This window comes from Carassius auratus, chromosome 19 (assembly GCF_003368295.1).
Source record: "Carassius auratus strain Wakin chromosome 19, ASM336829v1, whole genome shotgun sequence".
NCBI classification, from domain to species: Eukaryota; Metazoa; Chordata; class Actinopteri; order Cypriniformes; family Cyprinidae; genus Carassius; species Carassius auratus.
The window spans coordinates 22,241,539-22,268,638 of NC_039261.1; the positions used below are offsets into that span (position 1 = coordinate 22,241,539).

General features: G+C 35.7%; 1 protein-coding gene across 1 annotated transcript in view; it reads left to right on the forward strand.

Annotated features, from left to right (window-relative positions):
• khdrbs3 (KH domain containing, RNA binding, signal transduction associated 3) overlaps positions 1 to 27,100 on the forward strand; it is a 132,414-nt gene that overhangs the window by 98,011 nt on the left and 7,303 nt on the right. The window contains exons 6-7 of the mRNA XM_026289522.1: positions 620 to 806; positions 14,929 to 15,011. Coding sequence (XP_026145307.1) covers positions 620 to 806; positions 14,929 to 15,011 — 270 coding nt within the window. The remainder of the gene's footprint in view (positions 1 to 619; positions 807 to 14,928; positions 15,012 to 27,100) is intronic.

A 27,100-nucleotide genomic window follows, 5' to 3' on the forward strand; every position in this document is an offset into this window, starting at 1 on the left:
AATACCATCAGTTTTATTCAGTTGAATGCATAAATAAAAAAAATCTGACCCCGAATTTTTGAACAGTATAGAGTAAACCTTTTGACACATTTCTGTTTTACTATACTGTTCCATACCTTAGATTATTATTAAATTCATCAAAACTGGGGATTTATTGCAATTACATAAGGAACAACAAATAGATAAATGCATTAAAAAATATATTTACTTACTTTTGTAAAAGAGACTCAAATGTGCAATGAACAAATTTCACTTAAAAATTGCTAATAAATTTCACAAATTCACTTAACTTTTAAACAATACAAAGAAACAGCAAGTAATTCATTGAATTGCAATGAAATTGTGTTGTAGAAAAACTGAAATAGTAATTTATACTGTAGTGTAGGCACAATATATATTTTATCTCCAAAGGTAATGCAAAGAATCTAAGTATATTTTGGTAAAAAGATGTAACATCACTAATTTAGTTCATTTATGTCCAATCATTTCTCTTGCAGTGTATATGCAGTTTTTCACACCATTTTCACACTATTGTGTTTTCATATTTTAAATGAAGAATTCTTGCTCCAGTCATAATGTTTAGTTAATTCTATTTATATTTGGGCGATGTGTCCTGCAGGTGTAGAGGGGGTGTTCCTCCTCCTCAGGCTGCAGTCCCGCGGGGGGTGGCGCCCAGAGGAGCTCCGCCCAGCAGGGTTCCGTCCAGCAGAGTAAGGGGTGTTCCCTCACAGAGAGCACGAGGAGCTCCGCCCCCACCCGGGTACAGACCTCCCCCTCCAGTGGTGCAGGATACCTATGGCGAATATGTAAGTAACTGTCACATGCTTTGCTGTAGACGTTACTCTGTTTAGGATCTATATCAAATTCAAGGACAGAATTAATGATGATCAAATTATTAGTATCCAGCAAATGGTGGCAGGATGACATACAGGATTTTTTAAATATGCATTTAAGTAAGTATATTAAGTATTTTTAAAGCTAATACTGTTCACAATACAATACTGTTGTTTACTACAGTATGCCAGTTGGTTTTGCAAAAGTCAGTTAATTGTACTGTACCATCACCAGTGCAGATCTAACCATAGTCTTTGCCAGTGTTATTTTAGTATTATTTATATACCATTATATTATTTAATAATACACTTAATTAGACTTTATTCATCGTAATAAACTTTTATTAACAGTAATTTTGACATGTGGCTTTCATATTTATTTATTTATTTTAGTTATTTAACATTTATATTTTATTTCAGTTCAGTTTTAATAAAGTAGTAATTAAATTACTTACATTTTAATAGGTATTAAATTAATTAAATTAGTAATTTAGTAATAATATTTATACATGTATAATTATGCCCTAACAATTAATTGAAATAAAATATTTGTATGTTTTTCTTCATCTAATAAGTATATTTATTTAATTGTGTTTTATTTCAGATTATTTATTTATTTATTCATTTACTTATTATTATTATTTTTTTTTTGTTATTTTTTTTTTTTGTTGTAAATTTATTAAGGGCCAGTTTTACTAAACAGTGCAAACTAGCACAAGAGCACATTTGCAAAACAGTACTGATGGAAAGGGAAATTTCTTCGGGTGATTTACTAACAATGAACACAGACTCATATAAATATCGACTAACACAATATACCAATATACAAGGAAATAAAGAAGCCACAGTATGTTGAAAAGAACCAGAGGCCAAAAAAAATTAAGGCTTGCTAGAAGTTTTGTTAGACCTGGTATTGCTTGACTCCTAGTTGAGGGTTCCAAGTCGTAAAAATAGCATGGCTTGGTAAACGATATGTATACTATAATACAAAGTGTTCTTCTGGCTTTCCAAATAAATTAATAGGCTACATGTGGAAAAAACTCCTCTCCCTTCTATCACACACTCTCTTTCCTCTGCAGTGCCTCCTCCGAGCAACAATAATTGCAGCCATTTCAAGACCAAAATAGTTTTTTTTATTTGGGCTTTAAATAGTGGCGCAAATGCCAGTAATTTGACAAGCGCAAATGTAATTTTTGGTGTGATTCATTTGAATACTCTCCTCCCATATATTTTGTGTCTGAATGGGAAACTTCTACAAATTCATATTTAATAAGGTCAGGCTCAAAAATAACCATGCCTTTTCAGCACTAATTCGTCACTTTCAAATCTTTAGTAAAAACTGACATTAAACGTTTAACGCCAAAAGACGGTTTGTGTTGGCGTTAGTAAAACCTTTTAAATTTGGTTTCTGCTTTATAGTTAACTAAGTTTATTCTTTTTAACCCTAAAATGTTTTTGCAAATATCTTTCCAAATAAAAAATAAATAAATAAAAATCTCTAAAATTATAAATTTAATTTATTTTTTACAGTTTGGTGCCACCAGGCATGCAAAAGCAACATAAGCATGACACTTACTCTATTTGAACATTTACTGTAATTTTAGTACCACTCTTTACAGAAAGAGTGATCTGTGATATATGTCTATAATAGCCAGTGTTTTATTGTTGACATTTATCATATCGATAAATGTTATAAAACAAACTCAATAGCTTTCCAAGGCTCTCACAGAAATGAATGCTTTATGACGCTGATCTCATTTGTCAGTCGTAATGGAACAGTACATAGTGCGTCTGTCTATCGGAGACACCCTAAATCATTTAATCTGCTTGATTTACTGGTTTTTCTTTGTGATTATCTGGAAAATGGTCTTATTTGCTTGCCTGCTTCTGACACTGTTATAGATTTCCACTGCTTTGAGTTTTATTTTATCAGAGAGAGCTGCAAAACAACCACTTCAGATACATTGAGCTTATCTGAATGTTTGCCAGCCCCTCTCGATGTTGCGTGTCTCAGAGGTCTTCTGGCTCGCATGTGGAATATTTAACAGATGGTGGGTCCTAAGAGGTGGGTGGTGTTGGCACTCTGCCCTGCAGTGCCCATATCTAACCACATCTGACAGGTTTATTTAGGGGGCCGCCGTTCGAATGTGCTGGGGTCAGAGGAAACGACTCAGTCGCCAGCTGTTCCCTATCGTTTCCACGGCCTGGATACATGCATCTGTGCAGGAGTCTGAAACAAAAACATCTGTGGGATGATAAATCTGAAGCTGTCGCTGAGAATCAATGTTTAGATGTTCCCCGTCAGGATCGTATTGGAAACAAAAAGATCTTCTGAGTTCAGATCTTCTTTGACCTGAGGGCCAAAGAGTTCAAGACATTTCATAGGAAATTACGGAGATCTTTGTGGAGGAAAAATGTCATCAGCCAATCATATCCCCTCTCACCTTTCAGATTTACAGAGATCAGCCAGTCCCATCCGCTCTCAGTGTATGACCTTACAGGAATCAACTAATCACATTTGATTTCCAATTACTCTGGCAAGAAAAGATATCAAACCAGTACACGATTAATATATCTTACCCAATCGTGACCACATATCTCTCTCTGAGAATCAACTGAGGTCAGCGTTAACATGTGTCTTATGCGATTTGAAAACATCTTGATCAGATTACTGCAAATCAATAAGCCAAAATACATTTTAAAGACACAGAATCTGATTTGAAGCGTGTTTGTGGGCCGTGGAGGGCGGATCCACCCGCTCTTGTGTAAGTCATTAATTTGAAGTAATTGCATCGGCCGTTTGTCTCTTTCTCGAGAGGGCTGCTCTGATACCTGACTCACTCTCTGCGGAAGGTTGCAATAATAGCATTACAGCATGTATTATCCCGGTCTGTATCACAGAACCTCTGCTTCCACAATCAAAACCGCTTGTCACTTTGGTTTAGCCTCATTATTACAGAGCCGGTTGCGGTTGCTATCTCTCCTCTGGTCGAGTGCTGAAATGATTTTCTTTGTCACCAGTGTTGTGTTATGAATGCTGCATCCAGTGTGATGTTTCTCAAACCAAACACAAATCACAGGTTTGTGTTCTCAATAGAGACATAGGTTTGCCTATGGGCTCCTCCGTTTAGGAGTTTCATTCTGTCCATGCCGCTTTTTTATCATGCTGAAGTACTTTAGTGACATGCAGACCCATGTGAGAGTTGTTACTCAGTAAGTGCCGACACAAAACGTATTCCTGAGCCTCGGGTCTTCAACTGGAAATGTCTTCTTTTTCTTTTTTTTCTTTTCTTAAGGGGGCTTTTGACACATTGTGTTGAAAGTATAGTACAGCGAATAAAATTTAGATATAGAAACAGTAACACTTTAAGTGAAACATTACATTTTAAAGTAGAAAGACTGAAATAGTAATAGAATATACTATGTATATAATGTATAATATGTAGTAAGAAAATATATGCTCATATCAAATAATAATATTTTGTAATGCACATGCTTTTATTAAGCAGAATTGTTAATGAATGAAAAAAAAACTGGTTATAAATGTTTGTGAATTGATCATAATTATTTGGAAAATACTATTTATCACATATATAACATATAAAAATATATATGAACATTGCATTGTTGTATGAATAATATTTTGTCTTCCATGTGCTTTTTAATCAGAATTATTATTATACTATATATGAACACCAAATGGCTGTATCAACAATACTGACTTGCATATGCTTTTCAATAAGCACAATTATTAAGAATTTTGAAAAAAAATAATCCATGTATAGATGTTGGTAGATCCATCTGAATTATTTGGGGAAAATATTTCAAATATAATATATAAGAATATTTATGCACACCACATGGCTATATCCAACTATTTTGTCATGTACATGCTTGTTAATAATCAGAATTATTATTATTTTGTTGACTATATATCATAATATATAATAATAAATATATTTGCACAATGCATTGCTTTGTAAATGCAAGTTTGTAGACTGATCTGAATTATTTGGAAAAAATATAATATATGATGTATAAAATATATGTAATCTTTAAGAATATATATGAAAACCTACCTGAAATTCACACATTAAATTATACAAATATATGTAGTATATATTTTGTGAGCTCGGTCCACAGATAAACACACAGCCGTTTTACTATCTGTAATTAAATGTGCAAATGAATACCGAAACACTTGCTTTGAAATTATACAAGTACCTTTTTTGTATTTGTCGATACTTCTGAGATGTGTAAACAACTCGCATTCATTTGTGCATTTACATCGATGTATTGCACAATTAGATGTGACTGGAGCATGTGCACTAACCTCCAGTCACTGCTTCTGAAACTTGCAGAAGTATTATATCTAATGAGAGAAACATTCCTTATCATATAAGCGAGAGACAGAGCATGAAATTCCATTAAACGGATAATGTGGTGCACACTTCCGCCTCCTAGTTTCAGTCTGACTACCCCAGTACCCATAAATCAGTTCTGTTTATGCAAATTTGGCCCGAGCCCCATGGTAGCTCAGTATTTATGACTTCCATCCTCTCTCAGTTTGATCTCCATGTCAGAAGCCACACGTTAATTGCAGTCGACACGAGTGTGATGTTGTTTAGCTCTGTGTGACCAGCGCAAGTTTATTAATCCAGCAGTGCAGGATGTTCCTGAAGTCTTGGGCAGCTGTCTAGTTCACGAGCCACTCTAAACCACATGTGTAGTTTGGGTTTTATGTGTAGTCTTAAAAGTGAGACGGTATGAGTGAAATGCGCTCATCCATCTTCGAGTTCATTGGTGCTGTCGTTGTGTGTATGTGTGTTTATGTGCGATGAATTTAGCTTGACAAATTCATACAGCAGGAGTTAATGTAATTACTTTCTTTTTGGCAATAGAAAATGTAATTATTGTTATAAAACGAGTGAAAAAAAAAAACATTCACACACACACACACATGCTGTCAGTCGATAAAAAAAGCAAAAAACAAATCAATCGCAACATTTTTCTGAAATGAATCGCTATTAATCCCACCTAACATCAAAATGTTTAAATATACAATAAAATACAGCTATCAATTTTAACAGATATTAGACTTAGATTTATTGAACTTAAAACAATCTTCACATAAACCCATTATAATGAATGTCATATTTACCTATGCCCTTCAGCAGAAATATACAGAAATTTAAATTGAAGTCATCAAACACTAAATTCTAAATTAAATATAGAGTTCCTGTCTTTTCTCTGTAAATGCTATTGCTAAAAATGGCAAGAAGGCAAGAACAATATTCCTTCATAGTGTTGGTGTGCTGTAAATTGCATGTTCATATTTGTTAGATGTTCAGTATTCTGAGAGAGTCTAGACACTCAGAGCATCTTGGCAGACCTGTGAAACTAGGAAATGTGCCAGAAAACCCAGCGACTGGAGTAGATATGAGCAGGGGGGATGGAGTTAGTCAAAAAAGCCATGCATGAGTGTGGGCATGTTTTTGTGACATATCAGGACACAACTTTGTATAATGACATGGGTATGACACAGGTATTACAAGGAGAGGGTGACTTATGAGGACATGACCCATGTCCCCATTTTTCAAAACGCTTATAAATCATACAGAATTAGGTTTTTTTGAGAAAGTAAAAATGCACAAAGTTTCCTGTGAGGGTTAGGGTTAGGGTTGGTGAAGGGCGATAGAATATACAGTTTCTACATTATAAAAACCATTACGCCTATGGGATGTCCCCACTTTTGACAAAAACAAACATGTGTGTGTGTGTGTGTGAGGTCTCGTGGCATCTAAGGGCAGGTCTTATCTCCTAACAACCTGTCTCTCAGCCGATTGTGTCTGTTCTAGCAGAACGCTCACCTGGGGAGCTTCTGTCTCTCATTCAGACTGTAGTATCAGCGTGTGTCTCTTAAGCGTGTCGATGTTCTCATTATGTCTGATGTAACGTGTGTGTTTTGGAGACCCTCAAACACTGATGCGAAGCTCTGATGATAGTAAGAGATCAAGGATTTCTTTCACCCAAGACGTTGAGTTATCAGAGCGACGCCTGACTTCAGTCTATTCTGGAACACACAGCTTTTCTCAATGTCTTTCTGCAGTACTCTCACCTTTTGTTCTGAATGGTTGCTAGGGTGTTCTGAGTATTTGCTTACTGGACCAAGTGAAAAGAGTTCACCCTGATGTCTTTACTATTATTTTTCATTTAATTTATTATTATAAAAAAATATTATTTTAATTATAAATTTATTTGTAATAAATGTTTACTTGTATTACTGCATTTATAGTATGTATTAATATGTATTCATGTTAATAAAATACTAATAATACTAGTAATAGACATCATATATTGTGAAATACATCATTTAGGGTTAGTCTGTAGTCACTGTAAATATATTTTATATAAAGAAAATAGTCTGGACCCTCATTGAGCTACTGTAAGTAAAGCTACTCTTACTGTAAGTAAAGCTACTCTTTCTCTCTCTCTGTGTATGTGTGTGTGTGTGTGTGTGTGTGTGCAAGAGAGAGGCTAAACATGATTGAGTTTGTCTGGGTCTCTCTGTGTCTCTAATGTGGCCTTGCGTTTCTGGCACCGGGCTGGAGGAGGCAAATGTAATGTGATTACATGGCTTTACTGGGCTCTAATAGAGCTCTCTCCTGCACACTGCTTACCTGAGCTCCGGCCAGCAGCGCTCTGATAGACTCACCGCCGAGACCCCAGCTGGCAGCACCAATAAACAGCCGCAATGTCAATCGCACGCTCAGAATTAGAGCGCAGGTGAGATTGAAAACAGGTCGCCCGCTGCTGTTACAGAAACCTTTGAAAGCTCCTCTGCTGATGTAACAAAGGGGGAAAGTGATATGAACCAACTCAGAAAAAAAAAAAAAAAGTTGTGGGGAAACTTTGTTTTGGGTGGACATATGTGGTGGTTGTGATGTCACAGAGCAGTTTATGAATATTAAAGGGGAGAAGCGATCAGTCAGCAGAGCAGACCGAGTGCCTGAGTGTTTGCTTAAGACTTTGTTTCTGTATCTGTTGTGTACTTGCACACAACACATTACTGTTTATGTTGTGTTACTTGCAACAGTTGAAAACTCACCTCTTTCGTCACTATCTGACTTCATAAAAAAAAAAAAACATTTATCTTGTCTTTCATCTTTCTCTGTCTAACTTGTATGCACTGTATTTGAACTTGTTATGACAAGCACTTTAGTGTCTATTTTCCTCTTTGAGATGTACAGGGTCGGCGCCAGGAGGGGGCCCCAGGGGGCCTGGCCCGGCCACCTAGGTTACCGTGCCCCCTCACCTCTAGTCAGCACACCACCTTCAGGCCGGCGACACACTGGATGCGTGGCGCAAGCGTCTCAGTAGCGTGGCGTGTTGGTTTTTAAATCGGCTCCCATGTTAACAGGTTAGAGCATACAGACCGCCTGCGTGAGACGCGCGTCTCAGACGCGGCTTGAGCCGCGCGGAAAACGCGTGCATGCTAGAAATAGAACCGACGCCTATTTTTACCGCGACACACGCACGTGTTGGAAGCGTTTCCAGGCAAAATATAATAGGAAAATGTATTTTTATGTCATTTTGTACACAAATACATATGAATACCTGATATTTTGATATTTGAAAGTCTATAGGTTGATGTATATGGTGCAATAATGCTAAAAATTTTCAAATGTAATATACATTTTAAGTGTTTTTTTTTTTAATATATCAGCTGTGGAGTTATGCCCCCCCAGTGACACAACGAGGCCCCCTCGTTTTGAATGTCCTGGCGCCGACCCTGGAGATGTATCACTTGATATATTCTCAAATTGTGAGTGGTTTTGGATAAACGTGTCTGCTAAATGAATAAATCGAAATGCAATAAAGTAATTCTTGAATACTTAAAAATGTTTTGACAAATTAAGACTCAAAAATTAAATCTAAATCATAATATTAGGAACTGATATATCAAAAAGTTTGGCTCAGTCTCTTCTGCTCACTATGGCTGCATTTATTTTGTTTAAAAAAAAAAGTAAGAGCAGTAATATTATGAAATATATTCGTACATTATTATAATATATTTTAAAATGTAATTTATTTCTTTAATTGCAAAGCTGAAATGCAAACTTGAAATTGTTGTTAAATGTCAATAAAATTAAACATTTAGATATGTATTCAGAATATAAAGATATATAAAATATTTAATAATTAATATAATGCAAATTATTATAATGTTTTTTATTGATTTATTTAGATTTTTTTACAGATCTTTCAAAAACAAATAATATGCTAATCTCATGACCACGTAACTTTTGTAATATATACTAACTACGGTTTTACATTTAATACATTAAATACATTTCTTCAGGATTCTCTGAAGAATAAAATGTTCAAGTAAACTGCTTATTTTAAATATAAATCTTTTGTAGCATTACAAATATACTGCCACTTTTGATATTTTTACTATTACAGCTATTTTATTTCTTAGTAATTTCCCTAGAATTAATTATGTGCTTACTTTGTGAACTGATAGTGAACTTGATAGCGCGCTTCATGTTCCTTTTATGCTTGTTTAAAGGGCATGACATTGTGGAGAGTTTTCTCCTTGTCTAATGAAGCCCAAACCTGAAAGAGTCTCCGCTTCACACGCGGCGTTTAAATGAGTTTGATCCATCTGTAGCAGAGATGCTCGTCGCTCACTAACGACAGCCTCAGCTTAGCGAGAAGTTTACCAAACAAACCACCAGCAGTCTCTCGCCCCAGAGAGATCTGTTTTCTCTTTCATACAAAGCCCAGACGTTGTAAGTACAACCACATTTGAAAAAGATTTGACGTGCCGTTCGAACTGAGATTTCATTTTCTCTGCGCTCGGAGTGTGATGTGTACACGTCTAATTTCAGTGTCTTGTGCAAGCGTTGACAGACTTCATCAAACCTGAGCTGATCAAAATGGCACAGCGGCTGTCAGCAGCTTTCAACTGCTTTACAGCAGCAGCCTGGGAATGAGTTTCCCTTCTTCAAGAAAGTCTCATTTTCACACACAACCTGGTTTTGTTTTCACTTTCAACCAGACTAATTTATTTGATCAGTGCATAAAGCCGTTCATAACTAATCTGCCAAAGTAATGGAGTTGGGGTTTTCAGAATACGAGAGGTTTTTACCTTATGATATATTCATAATGCTGCAGATAGAGATCACTGTCAGCCGAGACGGCACAATGGAAATATCTCCAGTTATAAATAGCCGAGTGAGTCTGGTCCTGTTGCAGCTTGCAAGGAAGACGAGTTGCTCACCGTTGAGTGTTTTTATTAAAAGGTTCAAATTCTACAACCCTTCATTTTGCTTTGATTTCAACTTATTTCCTTTTGGATATGGAAGGAAATTCAACTGTTAGGCTTCTCATCAAATATTTGAGCTGGAACCAGCACAGCGCAGCGGTCGAGATCTGAGGTGATCTATTCTGGAGAGGAACTGAAATCCCTTTGAAACATTGTGGAGCTCCAGGTTTTCTGGGAGGTTCAGTTCTTATATCTTTTCTTCAAATTCATTTCAGTTTCCTTTTTGGCCTAATTTGATTTCATGGGCCGAGGCCATTTTTTATTGATAGACAATAAATTATTGGTGGGAGGACCAGGGTGGTGAGATCAAAACATTACACAGGATGAATTTGAACCTGCACCTTCACATCCTCAACCCAGAACACCATAGAAAGTGCTTAGAAATTACTCAGAACAACTTAGCAACTGCCTAGCAACCATACAGTCTTTCAGCACCAAGCACCACTCACATTTTCTAAAGAAAAATGTACCCAAACACACACACATACCTATATATTAGCATTATTACTGTTTTGTATTATTATTTAGAATTAAGATATTATGAATTGTTTTCAGACACTGTATCTTAAATATTTGTTTCTTAATTAACATTTTCTTAAATTTCTAGTCAAACAGTTGTCAGTAGTCATTCAAGCCATTAGTCAACTATATATAATATATATAATATATTAGGGGTGATCCAGAATAGTCGACGATTCGATGCTTCGATAGGAGGAGCCTGATTCGACCACTAATCTCACAGTCGAATATTCGCAGGTTGTTATGATCATGCCATTTTGCCTATATGGGGGTGCCCAAACATCTGATATCACTATGGGTTTTCTCCATAGACTGTATAAAAACATGGACCTAGTGTCCGTGACGTCACCCGTAGACTCCTGAAGTGTGTTTTTGAAGCCTAAAGTGTGCAGAGTGAGCCATCGCCATCTTGGCAGCGCATCACCGAGCGACTCTCCTGGGCAATCAAAAATGGGCAAAAAGGCGGGAGCTACTTGCTGAAGCCACGCCCACTTAGTGCGACGGCAGTGTCAGCAGCGGCAAACTACCTGTCACTCAAGTGGCAATGCCCTTAATTATGCAGAACTTTAAGGCTTAATATAATTGAAACGGATGAGTTATAAAAAAATTCATCCCCCTCACAGTTGTCACGAAGGGCAAAATTAGCTATTTAGACCAAAATCTTTTTTTGCACCAGGCTGTAAACATGTTTTTTTTTGCTTTAATATTGGGCATTTTAACATGGGGAGTCTATGGGACTGACCCCCTTTTGCAGCCAACCTCAAGCATTTATTAAAATTAAGATGTCTGACGATTTACAAAACTTCATTAAGTGGTTAAAACCATGTCTCCCGATATATTGAGCATCTTATGATCCTATCTAAAAAATGAAAATAATTTTTGATAAAAAATGTTTGTAAAAAATATTTTAATGACACGGTTTTGGCGGTTATAGAGTTCTAATGACGGTGTTCAACTATAACCGCCGGTCTCACGGTTATATACTGACCGTCACACCCCTAATACTGCCTATGAAAATAATCTGAAAAGAAAGAAGTCATTATAGGACACAAAACAAAAGAGAGTCCTAGGGACACATAGTTAAGCTCCACATAGTGGTGTTGGTGCAATGGATAAGACACATGCCTTTGGTGTGAGAGACCTGGGTTCAAATCCACTGTGAGACACCAATGTGTCCCTGAGCAAGACACTTTTTAATTTATTTATTCTTTTTTTCAACATTAACGACATCAACAGCAAAACTTCTCTTTTTGTCTGTTTTTCAATTTCTTTTTCAAGTAAACTTCATTATAGAACTCATTTTAAATGTCACTTTGCTTGTGGATTAAAGATGAAAGTGAATAGAGTGCTCTGGCAGTGGCATGCCTCTGATCGGACAGTAATGCCGCTCTAAGACAGCAGGGTGTGTGATGAGAAGGTTTTTGCGTCTTTGTTTTCCTAGTTGAGGAGGATTTTACAAATGTGAATTGAGGGCAAATGGATTTGGAACTGAGCTGGATATGTTGGAGCAGTGACGAGGGGTCGGAGCCTTTTATTGGAGGACATTTATCCTAAATTACTAGGAGAACAGCAATGAAAGAACTAGGCTTTGATGTTTGACTTCTGTGAGAATATCTGAGATCATTTGACTGCGTAGGTGTGTTGAGTTTTGCTTGAAATCAACATTTGTACTGTGTAATGTGACATTATGAAATGAAACATGATGCTCAAAATAAAGGGTGGAGCTTGATTTAATGCACCAGGTATTGATTGGACAGTGAAAAGCACATGTGGTTGGAGGGTAGGGGCTTGATGATGTCATCTGAAAAGAAAATTTGTTTCAGAGGCTGAGCAAATGTATATATTTAATATTGCTGTCAAATTATTAATCAAGATTAATCGCATCCAAAATAAAAGTTTTGGTTTACATAATATGTGTATGTGTACTGTTTATCGCATCCAAAATAAAAGTTTTGGTTTACATAATATACGTATGTATGTGTACTGTTTATATTTATTATGTATATATAAATACATAAACATACACACACATTTATATTCTTATATTTTATATCATATATAAATATATTTAATATATAAAAATAATATATTTTTCTTAAATATATACATGTGTGTGTTGGTATTTATATATACATAATGCATATGCACAATATACACATATATTATGTAAATATTTTTTTTTATTTTGGATGCAATTAATCATGACTAATCGTTTGACAGCACTAATATTCAGTTCTATTTTAATAAAAATGACTAAACAAAGTAGTTTTCTTTGAAATAACATTCAAAATATCGTTTTAAATATGAGTAGTAACATGTACAGTGTTGCAATAAAATGTACAGTGTTATGAAAAAAGAATGTATTGTGAAAAATGTATTGTGGTTTTCCCAAAAAAATTTTAAGCAGCAAAAATGTTTTCAACATTGATAATAATAATAAATGTTTCTTGAGCAGCAAATCAGTATATTATAATTATTTCTGAAGGATCATCATGTGATAATAATAATGCTGAAAATTTGCACATTTTACCATGTGTATATAAATTCAACAAGTTTTCCCCAACAATCAGCACAGAAAATATAAGAAAAGCAGTGCAAAGTCCATGTTGGCCTACATAAAAATAAATTTCTAAAAAGTTCCAGCTTGATTTTCTGACCTCTGGTGACATTTCATAGACGAGTCTTCATAAACATATCACTGGGCTTTACGAGGCAACAGGCCACAAAGCCATGCATGTCATAAAGCAATCTGTGATATGTCACAATAATAGCGACATTAGATATTAACTCCCATGATGTTTCATTATCCACTCTTAAAGGGTTATTATGCGATGTTAATTACAGTGTCAAAATCATATCAGCCCTCGACTTAATGAAGCACTTTCACAACCTTTCATTTTAAGTGAAGAGCTGCTTTTCAGTTTTCATGCACAGCTCTCTGCTATTTCTGCTCTAGATATATGGAGTATTAATGTCAGCTGGGGTTCAGCCGAGCAGATTAACCTCTAAGCAGAGTTTGGGAGTGTGTGTGGATTCAGGACGACTCAAAATGGTTCATCATCAGAATGTATCTCTTGACCCTGATGAAGTACAGTATGTCCTATGGAGACTGTCCATCATTCCAGAATCCTGCATTATACTTGATTTTAACACCTTTCATAGCAAGGAAAACAGATTTTTTAAATATATATATTATATATATTATATATTATGTAGAATCTAAAGTTCACAATACAAAGCTTTCTCCCCAGACCACTCTTCTAGACTGTATCTACACAGATATGAAGTAAATGTTTTTCTTTTTCATTGAACCGAAAGAATGTTATATATAACATCACATTCTTTATGTGCAATGTAAATAGATATATATTCTTCACTATTTACTTTACAAATGGACTTTGAATTTCCATTTAAAATTTGGCAGACACTGTGCGTTCGCTTATTTGAAAATGAAAACGGTAATGCGCGATTTGCATTTGCATTATGTCACATTTTATGCGTTCACAAATTGAAAACGCAATTGCAAATACAATTTGCAATTCCTTTTGAATAAAGTCCGCAATATCATTCCATAAGTTAGTCTTTGAATCTTTCAATTGACTGATTTGTTTAAGACATCAATTCATTCATGAACAAAACAAGTGATTCTCTTTTTGAGTAAATCATTGAATCTTTCTATCGACTGATTTGTCCGAAACATGGATTCATTCATGAACAACAAAAGTAACTATCTTCATGAGTGAGTCATTGAATCTTTCAATCAAATGGTTTGCTCAAAACATTAGTTCATTCATGAACAAAACAAACGATTATCTTTTTGAGTGAGTCATTGAATCTGTAAATCAACTAATTCATTCAAAACTCTGATTCATCCAGTAACTTAACTAAACACAGATGAACAAAACAAGTGACTCTTCCAATCAACTGTTTCATTCAAAACAGTAATTCATTTGTAAACAAAACAAGTGAATCTTTCTATCAACTGATTTGTCCGAAACATGGATTCATTCAGTAACTAAAAAGGAGTCTTTGTATTTGAATAATGTAGTTAAATGAATGTTTCAAAACACTGACTCATTCAGGAACATTGAATTGTATTTGAATTGTACATGTATAAAGTGTAATTGTATTTACAATTCAATTTGATTCATTCAGGATTTTTTAAAGTCGTTTTTTTAAAACACCTTTATATTGTATAAAATGGTTTGTAGATATTTATAGTATACATTTTTTTTTTTTTCATAGGAATACGATGATGGATATGGAACAGCCTATGATGACCAGGGATATGACTCATATGACAACAACTACAACAATCAGGCACCGAAGTAAGTGTGTGTGTGTGTGTGTTTTGTGGAGGCTGAGCCATCTGAGTCTTGTCCGTGGAAAGGCCATCTCTCCGAGTGCAGGTGAAATTATATCTGAACAAGAGAGTTTATTCACAATGTAGGTCAATGTTCACCTCTCTGTATCGAACCAAAGAGTTTGTGTTAGTCTTCACAGAGCTGGATTTGGAGCTCTGTTGCATTGGAAATCGTTCAGGCTAATGTAGGGGGCAGCTTTGAAAGTCCAAAAGAGAGTAGTGTCCATCTAGCTAATGAATCACTCCTTTATGTGGCTTTTTACTTTGAAAGGAGACATTTAGTGTTGTATGTCAGGGTCAGTTGAAACTGTGTACCAGTGAAGTCCTTATAAACACCTGAGTCATGTGAGGGACAGTTTGACTCATAATTAGTGGGTGTTGACATACAACATATGCTCTTGTTTTCTAAAATAGATTAATAGAATACCTTACAACAGAACAGAATTAGTGTCTTAAGTTGGACAAATAACATTTTTATATATATATAAATCTATTTTTTACAAACAAATTGTGAATAAAAACAGAATGCAATAATGTGGAAGTTTCAAATTTCAATATTTTATTCAGAATACAACATAGATGACATATCAAATGTTAAAACTGAGAAAATCTGTCATTTTAATTGATGCAGTATGTGGTCTGGATGGGAGCATATGTTGTTCAAGAACTTGGATATACCTTTCAGCATTGATGGTGACTTTCCAGATGTGTAAGCTGCCCATGCCACATGCACTCATGCAACCCCATATCATCAGAGATGCAGGCTTCTGAACTGAGCGCTGATAACAACTTGGGTTTTTCCTTGTCCTCTTTAGTCCGGGTGACATGGCATCCTAGTTTTCCAAAAAGAACTTCAAATTTTGATTCATCTGACCACAGAACAGTTTTCCACTTTGCCAGAGTCAAATTGAAATGATTCTTGGCCCAGAGAAAACACCTACGCTTCTGGATCATGTTTAGATATCGCTTCTTTTTTGACCTATAGAGTTTTAGCTTGCAACAGCAAATGGCACGGTGGATTGTGTTCACCAACAATGTTTTCTGGAAGTATTCCTGAGCCTGTGTTCTGATTTCCATTACAGTAGTATTCCTGTATATGATACAGTGCCATCTAAGGGCCTTCATTTTTGGATGATATTGTGCACTGTAGATGATGATAACTTCAAACTCTTTGCAATTTTCTTTGAGAAACTCCTTTCTGATATTGTTCCACTATTTTTCACCGCAACATTGGGGGAATTGGTGATCCTCTGCCCATCTTGACTTCTGAGAGACACTGCCACGCCGAGAGTCTCTTTTTATACCCAATCATGTTGCCAATTGACCTAATAAGTTACAAATTAGTCTTCCAGCTGTTCCTTATATGTACATTTAACTTTTCCAGCATCGTATTGCTACGTGTCCCAACTTGGAATGTGTAGCTCTCATGAAATCCAAAATGAGCCAATATTTGGCATGACATTTCAAAATTTCCCACTTTCAACATCTGATATATTATCTATGTTCTATTGTGAATAAAATATAAGTTTATGAGATTTGTAAATTATTACATTTCTTTTTTACTCAAAATTTGTACAGTGCCCCAACTTTTTTGGAATCGGGTTTGTACATTTAGTCATTCTGCAAATGCTTTTATCCAAAGTGGCTTACAATTGGGAATACATAAAGCGATTCTTCATAAAGAGCTAAGTTTTAGGCAATGTAATACCGCATTTTCGGCATTGGTTTTAGGCATTGTTTTGGCATTGTAAGTACAAGCTAGAAAGAGAAGGAATAAATAAAGAGAAAGAAAACTTTTTATTTTTTATTTAGTTGTGAAAATTGTCAGAAATTCAGCATTCCGGATAGGGGAGGGAATATCATTTCACTAGCCAGGAACAGTGAAAGAGAATGCTCTGGAATGTAATTTTGAGCCTCTCTTTGAAGGTACCACGAGGCGTTGCTTACTAGCGGATTTCAGACTTCTGGTGGGGATGTATATCTGTAATAGTGAGTGGAAATAGGCAAGTGCTGAGCCTGCGGCTGTTCTATATGCAAGCATCAATGTTTTGAACTTGATGTGAGCAATAACCGGTAGCCAGTGCAAGGAGATAAAGAGAGGTGTAACATGGATCTTTTAGGCTTGTTGAAGACCAGTCGTACTGCTGCATTCTGAATAATGGTTTTATTGTGCTTTATGGAAGTCCAGCCAGAAGAACACTGCTGTAGTCCAGCCTAGAAACGACAAGGGCCTGGACAAGAAATTGTGCAGCATGCTCGGTTAGAAAGGGCCTGATCTTTCTGATGCTGTGCAGTGCAAACCTGCAAGATTTTCAATGTGGTCTTTGAAGGTCAGTTGGTCGTCAAAGATTGCACCAAGATTTCTAACCGAAGATGATGGGGAAATTGTAGAAGAGTCTAGCTGGATGGAGAAATCATGTTGTAGAGTTGGAGTGGCAGGGAAGACAAGAAGCTTAGTCTTTGCCAGGTTGAGCTGTAGGTGATATTCTTTCATCCATGCTAAGATGTCCGCCAGGCAACCTGAGATCTGTGCAGCTACAATTGGATCATCTGCTTGAAATGAGAGATAGAGCTGAGTGTCATCAGCATAGCAGTAGTAGGAGAAGCCATGTGCCTATTTGATGGGACACACCGATGTAGTGTTTATGGAGAAGAGAAGGGGTCCAAGAACTGATCCCTGAGGAACCCCAGTGACCAGTTAATGTGTTTTGGATACCTCCCCTCCGCAGGCCACCCTGAAAGACCTACCAGTGAAATAGCATTATATATCTATATAGTGATCAGTTTTTAAATACTTAAGGTGTTTTTTTTTTGTTTGTTTTTTTACAGTTAATCAGTTTTATCGAACAAAGACTTAAGTTTAATTAAATATATATTATTCATTCAATTTTTAAATACTAACATTAAAAGGATGTAAACAGTACTGTGTTTCAATTCAATATATATATATATATATATATATATACATATTTTTTTTTAAATACTAACATTAAAAGGATGTAAACAGTACTGTGTTTCAATTCAATATATATATATATATATATATGCGTTATGTATCGAACGGTTCGTTGGACTAATTAATTAAATTTAAAAAAAAAAGTGAAATATAATGATATGCGTTCAACAAGGTAGCCCAATAACCCAAACGACGTAACAGGCAACGCCCCTGACACCCCCGAAGTAGAAAAAAACCACCAACGCGCTGAGTGAGAGAGCAGTTCATGCACGGTACACGGTGGCCAATGCGTTTAACAGACCAGAAATAGAAGATCCTCCAATAACAAACAGGTCTGGTGTTTGGGTGCACTTTGGATTCCCTGTAAGCAATGGTGATGGCAAGAGAGTGGTGGATAAAAAAACAACGGTATGTCGCATCTACATGACAATAGGGTACACTAGCGAACTAGTGTACTGAGTGAGCGAGCGCCTATAGTGGAAAAGGTTTTAAGAACATGCTTTATGTAATTGAGCCCCGTTACTATATTCCTTCACGAGCCCATTTCAGCCAGACCGTAATTCCTGTTTTGTTCCAAAAAACATAAGCCCTATAGAGAACCAATTGAGTAAAAACACACTCGATACAACGAGTTATAGAGTTCCATATAAAAAGTTACATCTTTTTATTTGTTCATAACTATTACAACAATATAACATTTTCATTTTTTTTTTATAAGGAGCTGTTTTTGTTTTATACAGTATGCTGCTAAGAAAACACCATAGAAAATGGGTAAAGAATAGCTCCATCATTGTTCGATGTAAAAAAAAAAGGAAAAAAAAACATACGTTGTTAGTTTTAATAAATAAAACATTTTATTAAAAAATCAAGGAAATTTATCTGCCAATTTTTTCATTTTGCTGTATTTAAAGCGTACCGAACCGTGACACCAGTGTATCGTATCGAACCGAATCGAGAATTTTGTGAACCGTTATACCCCTAATATATATATATATATATATATATATATATATATATATATATATATATATATATATATATATATATATATATATATATATATATTATATGGTTTAAAATTATTTATACTCAGCATATTGAGAATTTAAGCTGTCTTTTGTTTAGACCACCATTTTTGATATGGGTCACATTTTAAAGGTCAGTTTCCTCCACAAAAAAACAAAAAACAAAAACAAAATTTAAATAAATTTCATTTAGCAGAAAATGAGTACTGGCTCTCAACACTTGGTGAACATGATGCTGGATTTCTGCTATTGATAAGATGTCACAGTAATCATAACACCCAGACTAGCACTGTTCTTTTTGCATCTCAGGCATTAGCTTCTTCCTTAAATCAAGCACTGTTTTATGAGCTTAACCGACACTTAAACTGATTCGCTTTTATTATTTAATAAGGAGTCTTCTGGGGAGCCTACACATACTTCATTATACAGCAGGTTTCTGTGTTCTTTGATTCATAAAACATTGTCTGTGTGTTACTGAGCTCTGGTAGATTGCCTCATACCTTGTCCTGAAGCTTCTTTGATCCTGTAATATGTAATCCAGGGATATGTAAACCAGCTTTCCTTTTAATCATAGAATATGTGGTGATCCAGAGATGGTTTACCCTGGGTTTTCTGTTATAAAATTATATTAAAGACACAGCAGGCCTTGTCTCAGATCAGTTTTTGGAACCTACTCATTTAAGATCAGTCTCAGTGAACACATGAAGGCTAGGAATTTTATATAATCTATGGGTGAATATAATTATCTATAATAATGTACTGGATGCTGGATAATAGTGCTGCTAAATGATTAATCGCAATTAATCACATAAAAAAAATGTTTAAATTAATAAATATTTGTGTACTGGGTTTGATTATTATGTATATATAAATAAACACCCATACAGTATATATTTCGAAAATGTATATGCATTAATATATTTTTATTATTCTATTTTATTTGGTATATAAATATATTTAGTATATAAACATTAAATATTTTTCTTTATTATATACATGCATGTGTTTTTACATGCATGTATTTATATATGCCTAATAAATATACATAGTATATACTTAGCATACATATACCATGTAAACAAAATCTTTTATTTTGATTACGATTAATCACGATTAATTGTTTGACAGCACTACCGGATAACATTCCTGCATCATTTACTCTCACCTGACAATGACTTTCAGTGGTCCACGTGCTTCCATGAGTCATATTGCATGTACTTATGGAGACATTTTGATAACTGGCATCAAAAAAAAGATGTAAAATAACTACTTCTTGTTGTAGGAAGCATGTGATGAGTCTCACTGCTGCTTTTTTAGATGAAATTACCGTGACAACATGCCAATGGGCATTCAGCTAGCAATGCCAAGGTCATTGGTTTGGATCTCTAAGGATGCATGAATGGCTGGAATGCATTGCTAGTCACTTGTAACAAAGGATGCCATATTATTTAGTTTCAATTTCATCTGTAGGTTTTCATATTGTAATGCAAGCAGTTGTGTGTCCTTCAACTTTTTGAACAAGACTTTTGTTATCATTGACTTACTCCTGGTATAATGATTTATTGATGTTGCTGGTTGAGGCAACAATACTGTTATTGTGTTTAGAAGCAGTCATCTAAATAAATGCTTAAACTTCTGTATTTAATTCAATACGTACCATATGAGCTATAGACATGAATTACATCGAAATAAAGTGATGTGCTTTTTTTTTCTTTACGTATAAATACAAAATATAATTGTATTTCAGTATATACTCTTCATATACTATATATTCTTGGTAATTTCATTCCAATGTGTTGCTTGCCGTTTCTTTGTAATTATTTATGAAATTTACTAGCAATTTCTGAACGAAAATTTCTGAAATTTTTTTAATTATATACCCTACACCATTTTTTTTTTCAGTACAGTGTTATTTTAATATTATATATATATATTTTATAGTTTCTAATTCTCATTAGTTTTTTTATTTATTATCATTACTTAAGCTTTCTAAAGTTTAATTCGCTTTATACACACACACACACAGTTTTATTAAGCCAATCTACAAACAATATGTTGAAAAAAATAATTTGACACGTTAAATGAACAGTAAAACTAATTGAGATTTTACAGGTTCAACCGAAACATAAATAGATTTACATGACAAAAACATATACCATTATATATAATTCAAAAAACACCATACAAAGATGAAATATTACAAACTTTGTAGAAAATTCGTATAAAGAGCATAAATGAAAAAAAAAAAAAAAAATTTGTCAAGTGTCATGACATGAAATTGAACGGTTATAATGGCATTTGAACACTAGAATTAGGCTGTGTTCCCTGTGTGAATGGAAGGGGAGAGTGCAGAGGTGAAATGTTGACCGAGGTGACAGGTTTTTCTCACAGGACCATTAAAAGGGTCAGAGGTCAAAAGTTATGATTCTTCATGAAAAAGCTTTCTCTGTGTGATTCTCCCAGGTGTGTTACCTTCTCATGTTGCACTCCAGAAACTCTGCACATGTGCGGTTGCGATCCCTGTGGAAGATCCCCCTGGAGTGCGGGAGTGTGTCTGACAGCATTTAAACTGCTCATCACCTTCTTCTGTAGAGCACCATATGCCCCCCCCCCCCCCCCCCCACACACACACAGAATGTCAGAGCGGCTATAGGCCTCCACAGAGTAGCTTGTTTTGGAAATGTCAGTGCGGCGAGTTCTGAGACTGCTGCTTTTCAAAGGTTAGCACTGCTTCGGGAGACTCGACTCGAGAGTTTAGATTTAGAGGGGAGAAGAGCAATTATAGCGGCGACTGATGAGAAATTCCCTCTTAGGAGATTGATTAGGAGTTTTTCCTCGCCACTGTCGCCTTTGGCTTGATCTCTGAGGGCTTTGTGAAGCCACTGTTCTTTGTAAGCTGCTTTGGAACAGCATGTGCTGTACAAATAAACTGAATTGAATAATTGATGTTTGCAAACTTCTTTTATTTAATTCTTTCTGTAGTAATAGCAGCTAGGCAAGTATTGGACCACTTAAGAATTATTAGCACAGGCCAATAATTGTACCTTCTGGCCAATATAAGTGTTTTTATTCACCCTTCTTTAAGTTTGAGAACTTGAAAAGTTTTGTCTCTCAGTGAAAATGCAGTTTTTATTTTCAGATCCTTATAGTAACTCTTAAGCACACATTTAAGTGGATTTAGATTTTTTTTTTTTAAGTTCAGAAAAGTATTGAAAAAAATATTCATTCACAGTTTATTGTTAAATGTGAAACTGCAAGCTTCTAATTTGTATTTGCATAAAATAAAATAAAATAAAATAAAATGTTAGATTCAAAAGTCAGATATCCAAGGAATCCAAGTCTTTTAAAAAATAGTATAAATGACTTTTTCTGATAATGTATTTGTCTATTGATAACATGATGAAATGAATTAATGTTGACATTTATGTGTCAGTTTAGTCTAGCTACTAGTACTAGTTCAGTCTAGCACTGTTCTGGATCTTTGTGGGTTCTTTATGGTTTTGGATTGGATCTGGTAGAATTTGACCATTATTGTGGATCTGTGTGGGTTCTTTTACGGTTTGGTTTGGATCTTGTAGAATTCCAGCATTATTATGGTTCTTTAAGGTTCTAGTTTGTAGTTGTAATTTGTATCACATATTTTACAATTGCCTTTATTTTTCCATTTGCAAGCAACCAATGAACTTTCAGCTGAATTTCAAGACATCAGACACAACATGACTTTCAATTTCTGATGAATGTTTTTACTACTAATATACAGTACAGTATGCATTTACAGTGAATAATTTTAATTGAATTTATTTTTAATCAATAAATGCATGCTTGAAAATGTAAAATGTATTTCTTTGTAATTTTAGATACTTCAAATTATTTTATTATGCACATTTTTTTTAAATAATAAATCGGTGATTCAATTCTTAGTTCTCCTATTTCTCCATAGTTGCAGGCTCGTTTATCAGTGTAAAAACTCAATCTAGAAATTTATATCTTGTCTGTGTGGTTTAAGTTTCTCCTGTCAATACAGAAATAATCCATTCCACACCTGATGAAGAGAAACATTACAGAGTTCAGCTTACATCTCTGCAGGTTGCGATTATCATGATTGATCACTCCTCCGTTCAAAGCATCAGACTTCGACAGCTTTCTCTCTCTTCCACACCTCTCTTTCTCTCTCTTCCACACCTCTCTTCCTCTCTCTTCTTTTACTCTCCAGTTTTGTCCTCTGTCCCACTTTCTCTGAGCTTCTTCAGACAGACGGGCTGGTATTTTTAACCTGTTTCGGCTCTATTTTAGAGGTTTGGTTTCTTCATTCTCGTCGCCGTTTTCTGTCTCTGTGGACCTTTGGTTCTCTTCAGTTCTCTTAGCCAGACAAGAAGACTGTCACAACCTAAAATTAGATTCATTTACATCTTTGAAAAGAACACAGTGAAATCTCTTCCGTGTCTGTTGCAAAGCCACAAGCATTTGCAGACCACGATTTGGCCTGCATCTAGTTTGAATAGAGAGTGGCATATACATTAATTTATGACCAACAGGATTTTATGCTTATATTTGGGCTTGCATTTTTCCTTATATATAAGGAGACCATGAAAATAGGACACACATAATTATTTGCACATGGCATATGGTGTGTACAAAACATGCTAAACATAATAAATGTACATTGAATGCCCTGGAAATTCAGCTTTGAATTGGTGCAGAACGCTCAATAGAGGACAAAGGCCTGTGGTTTAACATAATACATGCATGCTCTACATGCGTGTTTGCTTAATGTAGCGTCCTATTCCAATTTTGGCCTGAACTGTTCCTTTAAGGAAACTTTTTGACCCTTCTGTGGATAACATAATTAACGCGGTGTGATGTTTATTCACCTTTTTGCCCTCTAAACATCTTCTAAACTCTTTGTCTTTGAGCGCGAGCGAGCGCGAGAGAATGAGGCAGTAATTAGTGATTAGTGATAAGCCTCTCACAGTAGATTAGACCAGCGAGACTCTTCACAGTCGCCCCACTGCTGATTTACCAGCTGTGAAAACAAGACGAGAGAAGGAGGAAACATAGAGATCACCTGGGACATGTAGTACATCATTCAGATTTAACCCCACCATCTGTTTAACCACACCAGAGAGAGAGAGAGAGAGAGAGAGAGAGAGAGAGAGAGAGAGAGAGAGAGAGAGAGCAAGGCCCTCTTGTGAATGTCAAGTCAATGAGGGCCTGTCTTCAGGAAACACTCATTTCATCAAACATTTGAGATGTGCATACCGTGTGATGTTTTTATTATATCATTAAACTTATTTTACTTTGTTTTTATTAAATAGGCTTATCAATTAGATTGTAAATATTGTAAAAAATAGTATTTATCTATTTATTTAATTAAAACATTGAATTTTTACTGATCTGCACTATTTCTTGCTCACTCAAAATTAAATTAGGAAGTTAGTGCCATTGATAATGTTAATCTTTTTACAGAAGGTCAAATGTTTTTGCTTCCATTTGAATCATTTTTAGATTATGCTTAAAAACAAAATCATCATGTTTTGTTCGTGCCAGCTCCAGTGCTGCAGTCAGAAAAGCTAAATTAATTAAAAAATAACAATAAAGCATATTGCACAACACATTTTGCACTCTAATTGCTGTTGAGATTTTATTTGTAGTAAAATGTGTTGATTTAAAAAAAAAAAAAAAAAAGCTAAATCGAAAGCATTTGTACTGTTGACCCTACCAGCTGAGCCAGGAAATTAGAGTTGGATTTCCAGCAGAGTGGTGTTGTAATTTCATGTTTACCCTGTAGTAAAACTCCAGAAAACACCTGTCCAGTACGTCATGGTTTTCAGATCTTTGTGACAGAGTTACTCATCAGCGATTCTCAAACATAAGCAATCAGTGAGAAAATGAAGTGTTTCTGTACAGCATTGTGAGAACCTGATGTTTCGCAAGCCAATCTGTTATATAATCTGTTTGGAGAACATCAGATACACACCGAGCTGGCTAAACATGGCTATGTGTGTGAGAGAGAAGTACATAATGTATCTTATTTCATAAGAAAAGAGAGAGAGAGCAAGGCCCTCTTGTGAATGTCAAGTCAACGAGGGCCTGTCTTCAGGAAACACTCATTTCATCAAACATTTGAGACGTGCATACCGTGTGATGTTTTTATTATATCATTAAACTTATTTTACTTTGTTTTTATTAAATAGGCTTGTCAATTAGATTGTAACACACCTTGCTAGTATCAGGTATGAACTGCCTTAATTCTTTGTGACAGATTCAATGAAACATTCCTCAGAGATTTGGTCATATTGACATGATAGCATCACGCAGTTGCTGCAGATTTGTCGGCTGCTTATCCATGATGTGAATCTTCCATTCCACCACATCCCAGAGGTGCTACTATCTACTGGATTGAGATCTGGTGACTCTGAAGGACATTTGAGTAAAGTGAAATCATTATCATGTTCAGGAAACCAGATTATTTGAACTTTGTGAATTGGTGTGTTATCCTGCTGGAAGTATTCTTACATTAAGTGGCTTCTCCTACTGCCACTTAGTCAAGAAGTGCTGATTTTGTTATATTTGACTCATTGTTATTCACAAAGGTTTTATGCTATATTTAGTTTTTTCCAAGTTAAATTTGAATGTTTGGATAGAAACATAGCTACTGTTGTTTATTCAGAGATGCTCTACGTTGGTTGTAACAAGTGTTTGAGTTGTTGCCATTCTGTCAGCTGGAAGCAGTCTGGCCATTATCCTCTGACCTCTGGCATCAACAAGGCTATAACTGCTGTTCACTGGATGTTTTCTCTTTTTCAAACAATTTTCATGAAACCCTAGGGATGTTTTGCATGTAAATCCCTGTATATCAGACGTTTCTGAAATACTCAGGCCTGCCCGCCTGGCACCCACAACCGTGCCACATTCAAAGTCATTAAAATGACATTTCTTTTCCATTCTGATGTTTGAACCACATCTACATACCTAAATGCATTGAGTTGCTGCCATGTGATTGGCTGATCAGATAATTGATGTTAATGAGCTGTTGAATGGTTTTACCTAATAAAGTAGCCATTGAGTGGTAGGGTTTCAGATCTCAACAAACTATCAAACTGTGGTTAGATTTTAAAAGATACCTGTAATCAAAAAGCCAGCGATCTACTAGGGTGGCCTGTGGTCTGTGTGGGTCCTAACGTCCCAGTATAGTGATGGGGACACTATGAGATGTTAAATCGAGGTCCTGACTCTCTGTGATCATTCAAAATCCCAGGATGGCTTTCGAAAAGAGAAGAGGCGTGACCTCTACATCATGGCCAAATTTGCTCATTGGTCTCTGACCATTATGGCCTCCTAACAATCCCCATTATCTCCTCTCCACCAATAAGCCGGTGTGTGGTGGGTGTTCTGGCACACTATGGCTGCCGTCACATCATCCAGACATCCCGGGGAAGTCGTGGCCTAATGGTTAGAGGGTTGGACTCCCAATCGAAGAGTTGTGGGTTCTAGTCTCGGGCCGGACGGAATTGTGGGTGGGGGGAGTGCATGTACAGCTCTCTCTCCACCTTCAATACCACGACTTAGGTGCCCTTGAGCAGGGCATCGAACCCCCAACTGCTCCCCGGGCGCCGCAGCATAAATGGCTGCCCACTGCTCCGGGTGTGTGCTCACAGTGTGTGTGTGTGTGTTCACTGCTCTGTGTGTGTGCATTTCGGATGGGTTAAATGCAGAGCACAAATTCTGAGTATGGGTCACCATACTTGGCTGAATGTCACTTCACTTTTCACTTTCAGTTGGATGCTGCACACTGGTGGTGGACAGGGAGATACCCCATCACAATGCGGAGTGCTTTGAGTGCTTCAAAAAGCAGAAAAGCGGTATATAAATGTAATGGATTATTATTATTATTATTAAAGCATTCCGTTTACCTGATAACTCCATTAAGTTTTCTCTGATGAGTGAAATGTTCCCCTGGGTGATTGTAGCTCATTCGACAGCATGTTTGCAGTGTTTACACATGTGTGTTGCTAATTGGAGGGAATTGGACTGTGTGTGACTTAAATGCATCATCATTTCTGCTAACGCTCT